Source organism: Podarcis melisellensis (genome assembly GCF_964234715.1).
Source record: "Podarcis melisellensis genome assembly, chromosome: 1".
In the NCBI taxonomy this organism is placed as follows: Eukaryota; Metazoa; Chordata; class Lepidosauria; order Squamata; family Lacertidae; genus Podarcis; species Podarcis melisellensis.
This window is the reverse complement of record NC_138528.1, coordinates 24,215,692-24,235,432: the sequence shown is the minus strand read 5'-3', so window position 1 is coordinate 24,235,432 and position 19,741 is coordinate 24,215,692. Positions and strand designations below refer to the sequence as shown.

General features: G+C 44.8%; 1 protein-coding gene across 2 annotated transcripts; it reads left to right on the top strand.

The window, feature by feature from the left end:
* The first annotated feature begins 3,394 nt into the window (after window positions 1-3,394).
* On the top strand, window positions 3,395-18,744 carry GPR65 (G protein-coupled receptor 65). Of its 2 annotated transcripts, XR_014169263.1 has the most exons (3): window positions 3,395-3,515; window positions 11,543-13,014; window positions 18,430-18,744. XR_014169263.1 is itself a non-coding variant. In XM_081914673.1 (2 exons), the coding sequence occupies exon 2, from the start codon at window positions 11,703-11,705 to the stop codon at window positions 12,756-12,758; it is 1,056 nt and encodes a 351-aa protein (XP_081770799.1). In that variant the 5' UTR covers window positions 3,395-3,510; window positions 11,543-11,702; the 3' UTR covers window positions 12,759-13,130. The 2 variants fall into 2 exon arrangements, 1 of the variants encoding a protein (XP_081770799.1); XM_081914673.1 differs by lacking the exon at window positions 18,430-18,744 and having other exon boundaries at window positions 3,395-3,510; window positions 11,543-13,130.
* The last annotated feature ends 997 nt before the right edge of the window (window positions 18,745-19,741 follow it).

The following is a 19,741-nucleotide window of genomic DNA, read 5'->3' as shown; positions in this document are numbered from 1 at the left end:
ATACTTAGGATTGCACACAGTCATGAATCATGGAGTCATGAATCATACGTGGCTTGCAACATATATGCCAATCAAAAGTTGAGTATCTCTTGGGAAAGTGAGACTGGGAACTATTGTGTTTGAATCATCGCAGGGTGATCAATTTATCGGTATGCATTACTCTGTGAATTTTGCACAAGTCTGGGATAGCCAACATGGTGTTCTCCAGAAGATCGGAAATTTGATTCAGTTTGCATTTTAATGTGAATCTACCTAATTTGTACTTTCTAAAATGTGCAAACTGAAACCCAGCCATCCTTCAAGATTCACACTTCTCTGAATTTTGCAGTGCAGTTTTCCAGCCAAGTAATATGCACAAAAATGAATAAGCAAATGTAAAGAGTGCATAAAAATGCATATATTTCTGAAAATTGGCAAGGGGAGTGGAATAGCTCTTGGGAAGGGCCATAGCTCAGTGGCAGAGCATCTGCCTTTCATGTAGAAGATCCCAGGTTCAATCCCTGGTGTCTCCAGGTAGGGCTGGAAGAGATCCATTCCTGTAACCCTGGAGATCTGTTGGCAGTCAGTGTAGACAATAGTGAGCTAGATGTAGCAATGGGTTTGAGTCTGTATACAGCAGCTTCCTATGTCCCTATGAAAGTAACATAGAAAAATGCATTCAAGTAAGAAAAATATAAACATCAGAGAAAATATGCTTTGTGAAAACATGTGTATTAGGCCAACCCTCATAGAAAATGTGTAAATTAGGAGAGAGAGAAAGACCCTGAATTGGGTGTGGAAATGTGGAGAGCTAAGCTTAAGAGGAGAAAAATGAGAAATAGAGAGAAACCAAAATTGAGAGCTTTGGCCTTCTCCCTGCCCTGCACTTTGTTCTGTTCTTTCGCCCCTCCTAGGCTCTGTCTCCAAGCCTGTCTTTGTAAGATTGGTAATCCTTTTCGGTCTCCATCCCAGTATCAATACTTTTGCCCAGAGGCTGTGCTCGCTTTTCAATGCTTTTCCTTATCCTCATTAGACAGATTCATTGATTAGACAGACAAAGATGTTGACTAATGTACAAATCAAGCTTCCGCTTTTACCAAGGCAAATGGGTCGATGAGTTTACTTGAAGTCATACATTGACAATGTGTCTAAACTGGGTAGATAATTGCTTCTAATCTACTACAGCAAATTGTTTATGCCTTGTATCTTGCAAATCAAGGATGAGTCAGGCAAGCCTAAGTAGCAGAATCATGGAATGAGTTGGGGGGAACTCCAAGGGTAATCTAGTACAACCCCCTGCAATGCAGGAATCTCAACTAAAGCATTCGTATCAGATGACCATGCAACCTCTACTTTAAAACCTCCAATAAAGGAAAAATTGGGAGGGGTGCAGCAAATGGAACAGAAACCGTCCCCTGCAATATCCTGTGCCACTGAAAGACCTTTTTGATTCAGAGTTTCATTTCTCATTTCCAAAGCCAGATGTAATGGAAAATATGGTAAATAGCAGCTTCTGCTTTCATGCAACATGAAATGTTGGGAGGAATTTTGTTAAGCAGAAATGAGACACTTCTGCCCAAATCCACAAACCAAGACACTGTTAAAGAGGCAGAAGATGCAATTATCTTAATAGGATTGTCAACTCACAGTTTCTTTCCTTGTGCAAGGAAACTATCTCCCTCTCTCTTTCTTCCTATGCACCCCCTAAATTTGCCCTCCAGAGCACATTTGGAGATGGTGTGGGGCAGAGGAGAGGAGGGAAATTCCCTTGCGCTGGCACAAAAAATGTAGGTGAATGCCATCTATTGATTCTAATGGTATTAAACACACCCAGGTCTGTCTTGGATTGTGGTCAAGGAGGATATGTTCATTTGTCAGCCAGCTATGAAAAAAGCTCTTCTGAGAAACAGATTTGTTAAAAAATTGAGAGTAAACTTATTGTCAAGTGAAAATCAGTGGCAATAAAGGGGTTTCATATATGTATATAAATCTATGATAAATCTCATTGCAGAGCCTAAGCTGTGCAATGTTTCCCCCCTAAGTAAGTGAAACCTAGAATATTGTTGCAGTGTCATTTTGGACTCACAGCTGTTGATGGAGGCACAGGTCAATTCTGTATCCAGGGCAGCTGTCTACCAGCTCCATCTGGTACGCAGGCTTAGAGCATACCCGCCCGCAGACTGTCTCACCAGAGTGGTGCATGCTCTGGTTATCTCCCGCTTGGACTACTGCAATGCGCTCTACGTGGGGCTACCTTTGAAGGTGACCCGGAAACTACAACTAATCCAGAATGCGGCAGCTAGACTGGTGACTGGGGGCGGCTTCCAAGACCACATAACACCGGTCTTGAAAGACCTACATTGGCTCCCAGTACGTTTCCAAGCACAATTCTAAATGTTGGTGTTGACCTTTAAAGCCCTAAATGGCCTCGGCCCAGTATACCCGAAGGAGTGTCTCCACCCCCATCGTTCTGCCCGGACACTGAGATCCAGTGCCGAGGGCTTTCTGGCTGTTCCCTCACTGCGAGAAGCGAAGCTACAGGGAACCAGGCAGAGGGCCTTCTCGGTAGTGGTGCCCGCCCTGTGGAACGCCCTCCCATCAGATGTCAAAGAGGTAAACAACTACCTGACATTTAGAAGACATCTGAAGGCAGCCCTGTTCAGGCAAGTTTTTAATGTGTGACATTTTAATGTACTTTTAATCTTTGTTGGAAGCCACCCAGAGTGGCTGAGAAAACTCAGCCAGATGGGTGGAGTACAAATAATAAATTATATTACACATCCCAGTCTTCAAGGAGTGACTCCAGGAATACCTGTGCTTTCCCAGGGTTTGGTTTCCTTGGAATGATGATCAGTGGAAACTATGGTGTCTTTACTTCCCCATTAGGCTTCCAAGGAAGCTCAAACACATGTCTCTGTATCTCCAGATTACAGCATCAGTCCAAACTCTCTCACACAGAGATATCCCCTTGGTCTGTTATGGTTTTCCTAAAATGACGGAGGTGAGGAAATATGTGTCCTCTTCCTGGACAGGACCATCACTTAGTTGTCACTATGGCAACGTAACTCACTCTTTGAGATGTTGGTGAGAGCACCTAAGAGAGAGACTGCTCTGGCTGGTTCAGCAGATTTTCTCTTACAGATTTTAACCTCTCACAGAGAACATCACAGGCCTTGAAGAGACCCCCACAAATATCATCCAGACTCTCCAACCCTTTAGTAATCCTTTTAGTGTTCCCTCTTTGGTAAGGTAAAGACTTGGTGAATCTTATGGCCCCTTTCCCTGTACAAATAGTATTAGTGTGAAAAGATTTAAGCTCCAGATCATGTGGACAGAAAAGAAACCATGGTTTCCTCCCATCACCACCAGCAACTGCAAAGTTGTTTCCTCTTTTTCCTAACCTCTCAAAGCAGACTGTAGCAATTTCCTGTCTCTGCATGAGAAATGGTTCTCATCAGAGCACATTGTCTTCTGAGGGTGAAGTGTTTAAAGTAACAACAAAAAAAGCAGCAGAGCAGGGTCACAACTGAAGTAAGGTAAGTCCTAATTCTTATAAAATACTAACAGACTCTCTTATATTGGTATGAAATATGGTCTGCTGAGTGGTTTTAATTAGAAATACAGGTTTCAGGCTAGGTATAAAGGCTGAAACTACGAGATCTGTTCAAGATCATCAAACAGCAGTGCCACTTTGGGCCTGGGACTGTGGGTGCCATACAGCGTGCATGGCCCTGGCACTGAAATTTATGGGTGCCCGGCACTTTCATGGGGAATTTTGCGGGTATTTGGTCACCCAGCACCCCAGGGATTTGGCATCTATGTCATCAAACAAAGGGTGACACAAGAGGTTCCCTCTTGACAGACAATGACATAAACTGTTTCAAAATACATTGACCTGTAACTTCTAAAAACTATGTACAAATAAAGAAACAGATCAGTAATGTTTTTCTGGCCCAGGCTTTGGAGCATTGTATGGATAGATTGGCCGGCGGCCGGCAGTGAATGTAACACAAGGCGCACCCTTGGCTTTCTTTTCTTTTTCCCCCCTCCCTGTGCCCTGTGTTGATGTGGGTGGGTGAACACCAGCTCCACAGTCCTTTTTACAATCAAGAAGTATATAAATTTTACGAAATAAAAAATAAATAAATTGTTGGATCCCTCCACTAAACTGTTTCGGATGCCAGTGGAGGGCAGCTAGCATCTAAGGGGGTGATTAATAAAGAACAGCATTGTAAAAGGTTGCAGCCATGTGCTTCAATTGTCCAATTGCCAGTGTGGTGTATTGGTTAAGAGAGGTGGACTTGTAATCTGGCGAACCGGGTTCGTGTCCCCGCTCCTCCACATGCAGCTGCTGGGTGACCTTGGACCAGTCACACTTCTCTGAAGTCTCTCAGCCCCACTCACCTCACAGAGTGTTAGTTGTGGGGGAGGAAGGGAAAGGAGAATGTTAAGACTCCTTCAGGTAGTGATAAAGCGGGATATCAAACCCAAACTCTTCTTCTTCTTCTTTTTCCCCTTTCTGGAATCTGTCCCTGGTAAATCTCCGTCCTCTCTTTCAGAAAACACCTTTGTCCTTAGTGTGTGCATGCAAGCGTGCATTCACACAAAAGTGCAACAAGAGTTCGTCAGGTCTTGATCGTCCCCCTTATCTCTGAGTCCATGCAAATACCACCATATTGGCAGAGGGGGGGGGCTTCTATAGACAGGAAATGTTGCTGAATGTTCTCTGAGTTCCAGGTATTCTGCAATAGAGTGATAGCCATCAACACGGACAGCTTTCAAAGAAGATAGCTCAGTCAGTAGAGCATGAGACTCTTAATCTCATGCAATGTGCAGCAGAGAGGGATAAATTAAAACACCACGGAAAATGGGGTGGGAAGTCAAGCAAAGACAAAATTATTATTTATTGAAGTATATATGTTAATTGTTTGAAAATTAATAATAATAAATAATAATAATTTTTATTTCTATCCCGCCCGCCCCAGCCGAAGCCGGGCTCAGGGCAGCTAACAACACTAAAACAGTGCAACATTATAAAAACATTATAAAAATTAATTAAAATAAAAATTGATGGCAACCATAAACTAAAGTTTTGTAAAGACTGCCAAAGGAGGGAGTCATGTTGCGCCCAGACCAAAGGCCTGGTGGAACAGCTCTGTCTTGCAGGCCCTGCGGAAAGATGTCAGGTCCCGCAGGGCCCTAGTCTCTTGTGACAGAGCGTTCCACCAGATCAGAGCCACAGCCGAAAAAGCCCTGGCTCTAGTTGAGGCCAGCCTAACCTCTCTGTGGTCTGGGACCTTCAAGATGTTTTTATTTGAAGACCGTAAGTTCCTCTGTGGGGCATACCAGGAGAGGTATGCCCCACAGAGCAGAAAAAGAGACCCTTAATCTCAGGATCGTGGGTTTGAGCCCCATGTTGGACAAAAAAAATCCTGTATTGTAGGGGGTTGGACTAGATGACCCTTATGGTCCTTTCCATCTCTACAATTCTGAGTATATGAGTTAATGGATTTGACAGATTCATGGAGGATAAGGCTATCATTGATGGGCGTATTCATCCTCCTTCGAATACCAGTTGATGGGAATCACAAGTGAGTAAAGTCTTGTTGCACTCAGGCCCTGCTTTCAGGGCTCCCGTAAGCATCGGATCTACCACTGTGAGAAAAGGATGGTGAACTCGATGGGCCATTGGCCTGAACAAGGAGGCTCTCCTTGTGTTCTTCAGCAAACGTACCCCTATTCTGAGCTCAATTTTATGACTGAAGTCTTAAACACACTTAGTGGGATTTTCTTTTAAGTACACCTGTTTAGAATTCAGTGGCATAGCACAGAGGTGGTTGCCCCAGGTGCAAAATTGTTAGGGGCACAACAATTTCAACAGCTGGTGCCACCTCAATACAGCCGTGGGTTTTCGTTGCTGGGCTCCATTGAAAATGGCTTCTCCATGCGAACCAGGAAGTGACCTTTCCAGACTACAGAATGACTCTTTTCTTATTTCTGTGGCTGTGATCTCCTGGGTGATGTGGATGCCATTAGGCAGTTGAATGTGCACGAGTACTTGATCTGCTTCCCTTCCACCCCTTCACGCGGTCCTGGGCACAGACAACCCACGTTACACCACTGTTAGAGTTGCTCTCTGTAATGGCCAATTAACTAATACGCCCTGCTTCAGAAGCCTGCAATAATATTTGTGTGTGTGTGTCTCCTGGAAAACAACTTGACAAGTGCAATTATTATGAACCAGTTTATAACTCTAAAAAAACCTCCAGGGTTCTATCCTGTGCTAGTCCTGCTCAGAACAGACCCACTGAAGTTAATGGACCTGAATAATTAAGGTTCGTTCCTTTCCATGGGTCTACTCTGAGTAGAACTAGCAATTTCAGAGCTGCTTCCAAACAAAAGTATTTCTGCACTTGGAGAGTGCAGTTGTTGCAAAGGTATCAGCAGGAACCCAGACAAATTCTTCTTGCTGGCTGCTCCCAGACTTTGGAACTCCCTTCCTAAAAAAGTTAGACCGGCTCCCTCCTTTCTGTCCTTCTGTCCTTTTCTATTTCAAAAGGCCTTTGTGATCTGATTGTTTTAAAGGAAAAGGCTGGTGCTGTGGGGGTTTTATTGTTATTGTCTTTGTTTTAATGGATCTTTGTATATTATTTTAATTCTATTAGTGTTTAACTACATTTTAATGATAGTCTTTTCTGTGTTTTTAGCTTGTTCTGTTTCATCTGTGTAAGTCGCCTTAAGTCTCAGGCTGGGGAAAAGGCAGGATATAAATAAATATAATAGTCATAATTCTCTTCCTACAGTTATTTTCCCCCAAACACAAATCCATACAGATTAGCTTGGAAAGTGACCTTCCTCCCCCACCCACCCTCCTGCTACTACATTTATTTTAGCAAGTGTGCAGTGTGGATTCTTGAAGGTCAAAGCACTTATTGGCTAGGGTCTACAACGCTGATCAAATGACATATATCCACTCCCATTAATGTCTCACATTACTAGTGTATAGTGTGCACCATTGCTCCAGCCCTGCATCTCTCACACACAGGGTTCTTTGGCTTAGCATGTCGTGCAAACCTTAGATTGTGGTTTAGCACTCTCCAGTCTAGAGATGGGAAAATCTGTCAACTTAAGTGTCTCTCAGTTCCTCATCCCACCACCCCCTCTTAAATTTAGTTCTCTGCATTTCTATCCTCATGAAAATTCATCAGCATTTTAGTAAGAATTTCTCCTAATACAAATTTTTGCTTGCAATTTTGCCCAATAAACACATTTCTGCAAAGCGTTTTCCTGTTCTATAATTCAGTTCTGTATGCTGTTTTCAGGCATATATGCATGTTTATGCACACCTTACTGAAATGCATTTCATTTAGTAAACATTACTTGGCTGGAAAAACTACATTGTAAAATACAGAGAAGTGTGAATTTTGAAGGATGGCTGTGTTTTGCCCATGTGCCTATTTCGGAAGCGTGAATTAGCTTGGTTCACCAGCAAGTGCAAATTTCTCCGCCAGCCCAGTTCCAAACAATCAGTGGCTTGTGGTTTGCCCAGATCTAAGGTATGAGCTTATCTGGGCAAACCACATATGAACTTGGGTTTGGACAATATGCTGGGCCAAACTATGGCTTTACCTCAGTGCAACACAGCTGCAGAATAACTAGAGAGGAGTAGAGTGCCCTCACTCACTCATTCATACTAAGACATGTTGTTTCATATTCCGGACTTCTTTTTAGTGTATTTTTGGTGAACTCTTGAATGAATGTCATCTGAACCAAATGTTGTGTTATATAGGAAGACAGAAACTTGCCTTATACTGAACTATAGTGTCCATATCAAGGGAAATAATAGTCCCACTCTATTCTGCCTTGGTCAGACCACACCTGGAATATTGTGTCCAAGTCTGGGCACCACAATTTAGGAAGGATGTTGACAAGCCAGAATGTGTGCCGAGGAAGGCAACCAAGATGATCAAGGGTCTGGAAACCAAGCTTTATGGTTGAAGGAGCTGGGTATGTTTAGCCTGGAAAAGAGGAGATATGATGTTCATCTTCAAATATCTGAAGAGCCGCCACATGGTAGAGGAAACAAGCTTGTTTTCTCCTGCTCTGAAGGGTAGGACTTAAACCAACGGCTTCAAGTTACAAGAAAGGAGATTCCAAATAAACATCAGGGAAAACTTTCTGACAGCAAGAGCTGTTCGACATGGAAACAATCTCCCTCAGGAGATTACGGACTCTTCTTCCTTGGAGGTTTTTAGCAGAGGTTAGATGGCCATCTGTCATGGATGTTTCACTTGAGATTCCTGCATTGCAGGGGTTGGACTTTGGTCCCTTCCAACTCTACAATTCTATGATTCCACAGTAAAGGCCAATGCCTTTATCTACCTTCACTGTGACCTCTTGTCCTCCCTCAAGTATTTTAATCCCCCCACATTTTTTTCTTTTTCTAGACCAGGGGTGCCCAAACTTTTTTCAAAGAGGGCCAGATTTGATGAAGTGAACATGCGAGAGGGCCGACCAAAGTTGTTGACCTTTTTTAAGGATTGAAGTTGTTGAGCTTTTTTCTTTTTTCACAATTTTACCCCAAAGTTGTTGAGCTTTGGGACAGAAGCTGCAACCTTGGTGTTATCAGCACTACCCCTCTAACCAACTCAGCTATCCAGGTCCTCACTGGACCCTAAAAGAAACAATAATGCACAGATGAGAAAAACTGGCTATAGACACATTACATGAGAGGCACACATTGGCTTATGCACACAAAATAATTCTGTATGTTTCCAACTGCAAATTTCTCAGGAGGGGAGAAGAGAGAAATAAGTAGACATTTCCCCCATTTTCAGAAATACATACTGATAGAAACTCCATATTCAATTAAACATTTAGTGATATGAGGACACGAGTAGGTGTGGAACTCTAAAATATCCTGCGTAAGATGATTCTACATCTAGTTTGAAGATGGACATTGATGGAGGCTATAAGCAACAGAATTTGTGCCTTTCATGATCTGTGTCTCACCACCTGATTGGAATAACTGTGGCCACTGATTTATTTCTGGACAAATTAGCTGGTGATAGGGCCATTTTGGGTGGGTGGGTGGGAGAGAAAATAAACGTTGATGCTTGAGATGAAGTCACTTTAATAACTTGTTCGCACAGCTTGATTGTTTGAAAGTGTTTTGTGATATTTTAGGGACAATAGTTACACAACCACGATTTTAACTGTTGCTAATTTGCTGCGTTTCGTTAACAGAGGCTCAGCTTTTCTTTGTCTCCATTCCTCCCAGGGCATTCGGCTTTTCACACACGTTCGTCAGCCGTTTTACTCCTCCACAAATACAAGACCCTCTTTGCTTTGTTAATGTCTCATTCACTCACACTCTGCCTACATCACTTTGCTGCCATTCAGCCTCTCCCCTGAGCTCCCTTCAATTCCCCCCATCAACACTCCCAATTATCTCTCTTTGCAACCCACACAGCATCCCCCACACCAGTGGCGTAGTGTGGGTTGTCAGCACCCGGGGCAAGGCAAGTAATTTGCACCCCCTAATCCGTGGATTTGTGCCCCCTAACCTGTGGATTTGCGCACCCTAACCCTAACCCCCAGTTGTTGCGCCCGGTGCGCCCGGCCCCCCTGCCCCCCCACGCTACGCCACTGCCCCACACCATCTTCTCCCAGTTTTTCACTCCGGTTTCTCCATACCCCCCGCCCCCAGAATCCAACCTCAGGTGCAATTCTCTACCAGCCCCTCATAACTTCTCTTCGTCCCATAGATATTGCCCCCCAATCCCGGTTTTTAAAAGAGCGAGTGAGCAGTCCTCGATTCTACTCCCACAGGCACCCTTCCTCCCCAACCATCCTTTTTTTCCTGCGCTCCCCCCAGTCCACTTCCCAAAGGTTGCCACCTTTTCCTTGGCGCCTGCTCTGCACCCTTTTAACAGCACGGAATCCAGCAGGGTGCCATTCTCCCTATTCCTTCGACTGCTGGATTTCTGCTTACACCTCTTGCCAAGGGGGAGGGAAAGAAGGAGTGGCAACCCTGAACTTGCCTTGGATCCTTCACCCCCCCCCAACCCCTCACTAGACACACAGCTCTCTTCTCCAGATCACCTCCTTTAAAGTCTCTGTTCCTCTCCACGCCAACCTGCTCTGCTTCATATTTTGGTGTCAACCCACCTGCAAAAACCCCTCACATCCAAGCTTGTAAAAAGGCAAGCAAGACCCATCACCACCATTGCCTGTGCGCTGCTCTTTAGGGTGATCAAGTCTCTCACTTCCTGGCTCCTCCAAACGTCCCCCCCCCCCTTAAAGTGATTGAAGGCTCTTTCTTTCTTTCTTTCTTTCTTTCTTTCTTTCTTTTTTTTCTCTCTCTCTCTCTTTTTTTTCTTTCCCTCCCCTCTCTCTCAAGCACCGCGCCCTCCTCCCGACCCTGCCGCACTTCCTCAGCGAGGTGAACCACAGAATTGTAGTCAGACGGGACCCCCCAAAGGTCCTTTAGTCCAACCACCCTGCAATGCAGCAATCTCCACGGATGCATCCACGGTAGAAGTCTCCTCTCGGCCTCTCCCATGTCCCGCCACGCGTCCATCCACCAGCCGCTCCACGGCTCCTCCCGCAGGGCCAGAAATGCTCCGAGGGCGCAGCCATCCCTCTCCTACCCTTTTCCCACCCGCCCCGTAGTAAGCAAATCGGGGCTGGGTCGCTCACTGCCCCCGGGGTCGGTCCTCCTGCAACCCCTTTCCCACCCACCTGCGTTTCAATTCCCTCTGAGCCGCAGCAGGACTCGGGAGCTGCTGGACGAGGAGCTCGGCGCAAGCAGATGGAAGTCCCAGGGAGCAGCTCCATCGCCTCCACTCCCCTCTCTCCTACTGCCGGAGCGGAGCCACGGCCCCGGAGCCCCAGGCGCTCCCAGCCCCACCCCCCAGCGCCCCCCGGTCCAAGGAGAGAGGCAGTAGCAAGAAAAATAAGCGAGAATAAAAGGTGAAGGCTGGTGGCTGCTGGCGGCTACACGGGCCACATGACAAGGTCTGGCGGGCCGGATTCGGCCCGCGGGCCTTGTGTTTGACACCCGTGGTCTAGACCTTGTTCTGTCTCTTTGGGTGGATTCTTGCTAATGGTGCATTTAAATAAATGTTTGCTTTTCTGCTTTTCGGAATTTGCTTCACACATTCTTCTTTTGCTTACCTTATCAGAGTTCACTACAGTTTGTGGTCTTTTTATTTTTCTTCTTTCAGCAAGTGATCCTGCAATTTAACTACATTGGCTACCTTTTTATATTTCTTTGTAGCTATTCTAATCTGTGCTGTGTTATTTTCTCCCTCAGAGACTGTTCTGGACATGAGCCATTCCTTCTAGATGGTCCTCCATTGCTCAGTTTTCCTTCCTTTCAGAATTTTAAAAGAGGGAAAGAGACGCTAAAGCCACCCAAAATGACAGATGTACAGCAGTACCTTTAATCATCTCCATCCTTTTACTACTGTTTTTTTACTTTGAGCGTCATTGACAATTGCCTCGATCAGAGTAACTAAACAAACCATCTAATTGCATCTTTTCTTTCTCTCCTTTGCAGCAAAGAAACAAAAACAAAACGCAGTGAATTGCATTTTGGTGAAGGTTGACAATCTGGACCATAAGAACCTATTATTTGCTCTTCTGTGACCCAAAATTGGATTGGGACAACTAGTAATTTTTGGCATCATATCCCTTCCATCTGGAGTGAACTGGTCTTAATGGAAAGAATGGCCTGTAATAAATCATTATGCAATGCAACAACCTGCCTTATAACTTATGAACTAGATCAACATTTGTTTCCTGTTCTCTACAGCATTTTGATTATTATCAGTATTCCTGCCAACTCTGCATCCCTTTATATATCCTACAGCCAAATAAAGCAAAAAAATGAGTTGGGCATCTATCTTTTAAGTTTAGCTTTAGCTGACCTGCTGTACACTTTGACCCTGCCTCTATGGATTTATTATGCTCAGAATGAGGATAACTGGGACCTTTCCCAGCAACTTTGCACTTTTTCTGTTTTCCTTAAGTACTTGAATTATTACACCAGCTCAGCATTTCTCACCTGCATTTCCATTGATAGATACTTAGCTGTAGTCTACCCACTGAGGTTCCATTATTTGCGTACAAGAAGATTTGCCTTGCTTGCCTCTATCTTTGTCTGGGCCTTCGAAATCATGTCAAACTATCAGGTTTTAAAGAACGAAGACATATTTAATGAAACTTTTGTATCCACAAACCATACATTTTGTTATGATACATACCCTCTAGTAAACTGGCAGGCCCAACTGAACTTTTACCGTGTGGTTGTGGGGTATGCAATCCCACTGGCCATCATGGTCTTCTGCTACCAGAAAATATACCGAGCCGTGAAGAACAATCAAGCAACCCGAAACAGGGACAAGAGGAAAATCAACCACTTATTGCTGAGCATCGTCGTCACTTTCTTTTTGTGCTTCACTCCATATCATGTCGTTCTGTTCATTCGCAGTATCGTTGAGCCATGTGAGTGTGACTGTGGCTGTGGCTGTGACGCTGCCGAGAGGATGTTTGTACCTTACAGGATTACAACTGCACTGACGAGTCTGAACTGTATAGCTGACCCAATTCTCTACTGCTTCGTGAGTGAAACTGGAAGAATGGATATTTGGAACATGCTCAGGTGCGGCTCTTCTGAGAGCCAAAGAGATGCACAACTTTCACAAAAGGTTGCCATTTCCAGTAGTTCACAGGAGAAAGCCATGATGGTTCTGAAATCAGAAACTGTGCTATAGAGCAGAGATACAGGAATGGGGGGGGCGCTGTGGCCCTCTGTAAGTTGTTGGACTTCAAGTCTCATCGGCCTCTGGCTGTGTGAGTGAAAAGGACCAGATTTTGGTGCCTGAAGAAAAGAACAAGGTGGTGTCCTCATCCCAAACCAGAAGCTGACTGGACTCCCAGCTGAATCTTACTTCATCACTGGCATTGGGTCACTGTCTTCCTCCACACCTAAGGACAGGGGTATGCACAACTCTGTTCTCCAATATCTTGGTCCCACTCCCCATCCCCCCAGTATCTAAGGCAGCTGCTTTACGCTTCCCTGGCAAAAGATACTTGGAGTGGGAGTTTGAAATGAATGAAGCTGTAAAGTTTGGCTTCTCTCCCCACCCCCTGTTGGGATTTGCAGGATACTGGATAAGCCTGCAGGCTTCAGGATGATGCAATACTCTGCTGAGTCAGAGTGACTCAGCAGGAGTGTAATTAGTATCACCTGCTTTAAAAGGAAAGCCTGTGTAACAGTGGGTGTGGTTGGTGTGGTGGTTGTCCTGTATGGTGGTTGTGCTGTAGAGCTGTGGTGGAGGAGGGTATTCGTTTGTAAGTACTCTGTATGGACTGTTTCTTTTGTATATGCCTGTGTAAATAGCTCACATTAAAAAGGACTGCACTAGAAAACCCTGGAACTCTTAGCGTCTCTGCTGAAAGCTTCGCGTAGAATACGCGACAGGGTTATGGGCCCAGCACGCTTCTGCTGCGCAAGAGTACAGGTGGCAGGTATCTAGCCGTGGGTGCTGGAGGTGAGCTGCAGGGATGGAGCAGTCCAGAACTGGCGTGTTGCTGGAGAAGCTGACGGCCACTAACTACAGCATCTGGTCGGTCCGCATGCAACACTTCCTCAAGCGTGAGGGACTGTGGAAGGTGGTGGAAACTCCACCGCAGCCCCCTGAGGAAGATGAGGACGACGACGAAAAGCTGGCACTAGCAGAGGCCCAGCTAGAAAAGGATGAGAAAGCTTTGGCTACGATCATCCTTGGAGTGGACGACAGCCAGCTAGTCTACGTAGCTGATAAGGTGACGGCAAGTGAGGCGTGGAATGCGCTCAAGGCTGTCCATGTGCGAGAGACAGCTGGCTCACTGATAACACTGACCAGGAGACTGTACCGGTGTCGGAAGAAACCGGGGGACTCCCTGGTAAACCACCTAAAATTCCTAACAGGCTGTTTCCAGGAGCTAGCCTTAAGAGGGAGGCCTGTGGGGGAAGAGGACAAAGTCTTTATAGTCCTGAGTTCCCTTGATGACAGCTATGATATGCTGGTCAACTCCCTCGAGTCTGTAGAGACTGATAAGCTGACTCTGGAATACGTTACCGGACGGTTGTATGCAGAGGAGGACAGGCGTGCAGAGCGAAAGATGACCTCAGCCCAGCTGTTGGAGCATCCCAGAGGGAACAACAGCCGGGAAGAGCAGAGGTGTCGGGAGCCGGAGAAACAGCCAGGAGGAGCTACTGCAGACCAGCCGGTGGTCAACAGAGTAAAAAGGTGTTTTTGCTGCAAGTCCAGTGGACATCTGCTGCGGGACTGCCCGAGAAAACAACAAAAACAGCAGAAGCACAAGAGGCAGCAGAGAGAGTCTACCGCTTGGGTGTCTGCAGATGGTCAAGAAAATGAAGAGCTGTGGGTTCTGGACAGTGGAGCTTCTCAAACCTTTTGTAAAAGAAAAGGACTGCTAACTGATGCTAGGGCTTCAAACAAAAAACATGTAAGTCTTGCTACGGGCCAGAAAGCTAATGTGGTTTGTGAGGGGGAGGTTGTGTTCCCACAGCTGGGACACACATTCAGGAATGTGTTGTGTGTGCCTAGTTTGCAAAACAATCTCCTGAGCATTCCTGACTTGGCAAAAGCAGGCTTTGAAGTAAACTTTGTGGGAGACCAGTGCCAGATAAAGCAAAATGGGGCAGTGTTGGCAAATGCTAACCTTAGAGCTAATATGTATGTACTGCAGTGTGAGTCTAAGGTTGCTAATGTGCAAAATGTCCCAACCCATGATATGTGTATTCATCTCCTGCACAGGCGTCTGGCTCATGCTAGCTATAAGGTGCTAAACAAAACATTGGAGTTTTGTGGGGGGATGAAAAACATAAAAAGTTGTGATAATTACTTAGACTGTAATATCTGCAAGGAGGTTAAAAGCAGGGCTTGCCCAGTAGCAAGAGCAAGCCAGAGAGAAACCAAAAAACCACTGGAGTTGATTCATGCTGATGTAACTGGTCCTTTTCCACCAAGTGTCTCCCATAACAAGTACTGCTTGATCCTAGTGGATGACTATTCTAGATTTGGCTGGGTCTATCCATTGAAGCAAAAGTCTGACGTTGCCCAAACTTTGAAGTTCTGGGTAAGAAGGGTAGAACGGCAACTTGGCGAAAAGGTGTGCTCTATTCAGTCAGACAGGGGAGGAGAGTTTATGGCAAGCTCCCTAAGAAACTGGTTGCGTTCCCAAGGGATCAAACATAGGCTTACCAATGTGGCGACGCCTCAGGAGAACGGAGTAGCAGAACGTAGGGGAGGTGTCTTGCAGACACAAATGAAAGCATTGCTAGCAGATGCAAACCTCCCAATTAAGTACTGGGCTGAGAGTATTAAGACCGCAAATTATATTGGGAATCGTTTGTGGTCAAGGGTACTAGATGACATACCCTATAAAATTCTCTATAACAAAAGTCCCAGTTTGCAACATTTGAGAATCTTTGGGACAAAGGCATGGGTTGACATACCTGTAAAGAACCGAAGAAAAGGTGGGAAAAGGGCACAGCAGTTGCTATTTCTTGGGTATGAAAGTGGTACGAAAGCCTACAGGTTTGAAGATGATAAAAATCTTTTGAGTTATAGTCGATCAGCCAGCTTTAATGAGCAAAGAAATTGGCCCAAGATACATGCAAACCTGCTGCCAGAAAAAGTTTTACTGCCGAGCATACCTGATAAGGCAGTTGAAACAAAGCTGAGAATTGGCAACTCTCCCAGAGAAACTGAAAGGGAGGAGGTAAAGGTTGAGCATTTTTCTCCAGCTGCTAGTATGGAGCAGGGGAGAAAAGAAAGTGCAACAGGGACAGGAGGAGGTAGATCTACAGAGTCAATCCACCCCAAAAGCGGTCCTGAAGGTAGCCCAAGGGATGAGATTAATGAACCAAGGAGGTCTGCAAGAAGTAATAAAGGTCAGCCTCCAGACCGTTATGGGTTCCCAGCCACCATAAACCAGGTTTGTGTAACTGAGCCAGAAAACTTTGAAGAAGTGCAAGAGTTACCTACTCTAGAGAAAGAGGCGTGGTTAAAGGCAATGCAGGCAGAGTATAACTCTCTGCTAAACAACAATGTGTTTGTCCCTACAGAATTGCCTGAAGGTAAAAAGCCCATAAGCTGTAAGTGGGTTTTTAAAGTGAAAAAGCTGGCTGATGGTAGTTGTCAGAGGAAAGCCAGGTTGGTGGCAAGGGGCTTTACACAAAGGAAAATGATACATTATGATGAAGTGTTTGCCCCAACAGCAAAGGCTGAAACAGTAAAATCAGTTTTAGCAATGGCAAGTCTGAGAGGGTTAAAAGTTAATCATTTTGATGTTGCCTCAGCATATTTAAATGCTCCTATAGACGCCGAGGTGTATTTACAGCAAATACCAGGTTATGAGCTGGAAAAAGACAGCATGGTGTTAAAGCTGCAAAGGGCACTATACGGGTTGCACCAAAGTGCACGTCTATGGCATGAATGCATAGACACAACTTTGAAAAAGATGGGATTCAAACAAAGCCTGGCTGATTCCTGTTTATATTCAGCAGTGGTGCAAGGAAGTGTTTGTTATTTACTTTTGTATGTTGACGATATCTGTCTGATAACAACTGCACAAAAGCAAGTGTCTTGGTTTATGAACAGCCTAGGTAACAAATACAAACTGAAGCATTTGGGAGAGATTCAGAATTACTTAAGAGTAGAGGTTCAGAGAAATGAAGAGGGCGTCTACTCTCTGAGTCAGAAGGAAAAAATTGAAAAGTTACTAAAGACATATGGAATGGAGAGGGCAAATGAGGTTGATACTCCCATAACTACCCAGTACAAAAATGAACCAGAAGGGCAAAAATGTGAGAATGCAACAGCGTTTCATTCTCTGTTGGGTTCTCTGTTATATTTAAGTTGTTGGACAAGACCTGACATAACATTGGCAGTGCACATGTTAAGCCAAAGAAGTGCAGACCCGGCTCAGAGAGATTGGCTAGCACTTAAAAGAATCCTAAGGTATCTGAAAGGCACAAAAGATTACAAACTGGTGCTGGATACAGGATATGATCAGCAAGTGTATGCATACGCTGATGCCAGCTGGGGGGACAGAGAAAATGGAAAGTCTACCACTGGCTATGCCATATATATTGGAAATGCCCTGGTTCAGTGGAAATCCCAGAAACAAACATTTGTTGCCACAAGTACTTGTGAAGCAGAGTACTCAGCCATAAGTGAATGTGTATCACAAATAGAATGGTTTGCTTGCCTAACAAAAGAGCTTGGAATACCTTCTGAAATGCCAATCACTGTGCTAAGTGACAACATGGCTGCACAACAGCTTGCTAACCAACAGAACTTTAAAAGCAAGAGCAAACATATAGCTATAAGATACGGAAATGTGAAAAATGCTTTGGAAAGAAATGTGTTAAAGGTACAGCACTGTAACACAAAATGTAATGTGGCAGATTTGTATACAAAATGTTTGGATGCTCCTAAATTTCGAGACTTAAGAGAATTATTAGGTCTCAAGCCTTTGACTTAAGGAGGAGTGTTGGGATTTGCAGGATACTGGATAAGCCTGCAGGCTTCAGGATGATGCAATACTCTGCTGAGTCAGAGTGACTCAGCAGGAGTGTAATTAGTATCACCTGCTTTAAAAGGAAAGCCTGTGTAACAGTGGGTGTGGTTGGTGTGGTGGTTGTCCTGTATGGTGGTTGTGCTGTAGAGCTGTGGTGGAGGAGGGTATTCGTTTGTAAGTACTCTGTATGGACTGTTTCTTTTGTATATGCCTGTGTAAATAGCTCACATTAAAATAGGACTGCACTAGAAAACCCTGGAACTCTTAGCGTCTCTGCTGAAAGCTTCGCGTAGAATACGCGACACCCCCTTCATCATCAAATTCAGTTTGCCATATTTCCACATTGGCATGATTGTTGTTTTTTAAAGTCTGGGTGAAAGTTTAATTTATTATGAAATAAAATGTATTCTGTGCACAGGAAGGCTGTTCTAGATCATTCTATTGCTTTCTGTTTTAAGTTAGAAACTGCTCTTTGTTGTACAGTGGACGCTCGGGTTGTGAACGTGATCCGTGCGGGATGCAGGTTCGCAACCCACAGCAGCAGCGCATCTGCGCACGCGCAGGTTGCGATTCAGCATTTCTGCTCATGCGCAAAGTGCGATTTAGTGCAACTACCGAAACCCAGAAGTAACCCATTCCGGTACTTCCTGCTTCTGTGGGTCTGTAACCCAAAAAAAATGCACCCTGAAGCATCTGTAACTTGAGGTATGACTGTACGGTCAAAACATCATGGGCCCAGAAAACAGAACCATAAGTGGAAAAGGAAACCTTAAGGGAGGATAAATTAGGGAAAATAGAAGTTTAACTGAACTCTGCTGCTCATAGGCCAAGATGTTGAGAGGGGGCTAGAAATAATGGTATCATTCACTTGATGCAGTAAACCATAGTTAATGATTTACCATGTACACACCACTCTCAACCACTGATTTCAACACACCAGTGCTCTTCCCTATTAGTGCACAAGAGAAAGAAACCACCGTTGATGACTTGGCATGGCCAAATTCCTGGCTGCCAGGTCAATGGGAAAGATGTCATAAAGACAATGCCAGACACATTGAGCCACAAGCAGCTTCAAATCCACATTATGTGGATAAGCCCTTTGTCTCCCAAACAAACTGTCTTGTGCTACTTCTGAAACAGCATGGGGGACCGCAGGTGTACAGCTCATAAGGGAGCTGGGCATGTTTAGCCTGGAGAAGAAGAGGTTAAGGGGTGATATGATAGCCATGTTCAAATATATAAAAGGATGTCACATAGAGGAGGGAGAAAGGTTGTTTTCTGCTGCTCCAGAGAAGCGGACACGGAGCAATGGATCCAAACTACAAGAAAGAAGATTCCACCTAAACATTAGGAAGAACTTCCTGACAGTAAGAGCTGTTCGACAGTGGAATTTGCTGCCAAGGAGTGTGGTGGAGTCTCCTTCTTTGGAGGTCTTTAAGCAGAGGCTTGACAACCAGGAGTGCTCTGATGGTGTTTCCTGCTTGGCAGGGGGTTGGACTCGATGGCCCTTGTGGTCTCTTCCAACTCTATGATTCTATGATTCTATGATTCATAATTTCCTGTGCACTTTATCTAGATGCACCCTGGTGTTGTTTCCCTTGATTTTATGTCAGGGCTTTTATCAAGTCATCTTAGCCCATATGTTGCTAGCTAGAAGAACATGCAACGCAGGAAATGGAAAAATAGTAACCTGATACTATCAAGGGCGTAGCGACTAACTTTGGTGCAGCCTGCAGCTACCTAGGAAATTCATGAAGTATCCTGTTCTTTGTGATGTATGCAAAATATTGTGAAATCTACATCAATCAGATCTAATAATAGAAGTCTGCTTTGGAGGTTCAAGTTGCTCCGGCTAGGCTGCTTACTTAAGAAATGATATACGTGTAACAGAGTGACACAGTCTGTCATGTGGATTACCAAGATAATGCTTGTGAAATTTTGAGTAAGTTTAAGGCTGCAATACTCTACCACTTACCGGGGTGTGACCCACATTGAACAGCCTCCTTGTTAATAAAAACAAAACCTCCTGATGCTTTCTTATCCCTACTGCACCTTTCTCTAGGCACAGGTTCTTTCATATTCTCTGGGTTGGAGGCTTCTGCTCAAACCTCACCACCCAAAAGGCCTTACTGTTGCAATCTTATCTCTGCAGTTTATGCCT

What these genes read in the sequence shown, in the direction of transcription:
- GPR65 (XM_081914673.1), top strand. Translation starts at nt 11,703, where the DNA reads ATGGAAAGAATGGCCTGTAATAAATCATTATGCAATGCAACAACCTGC.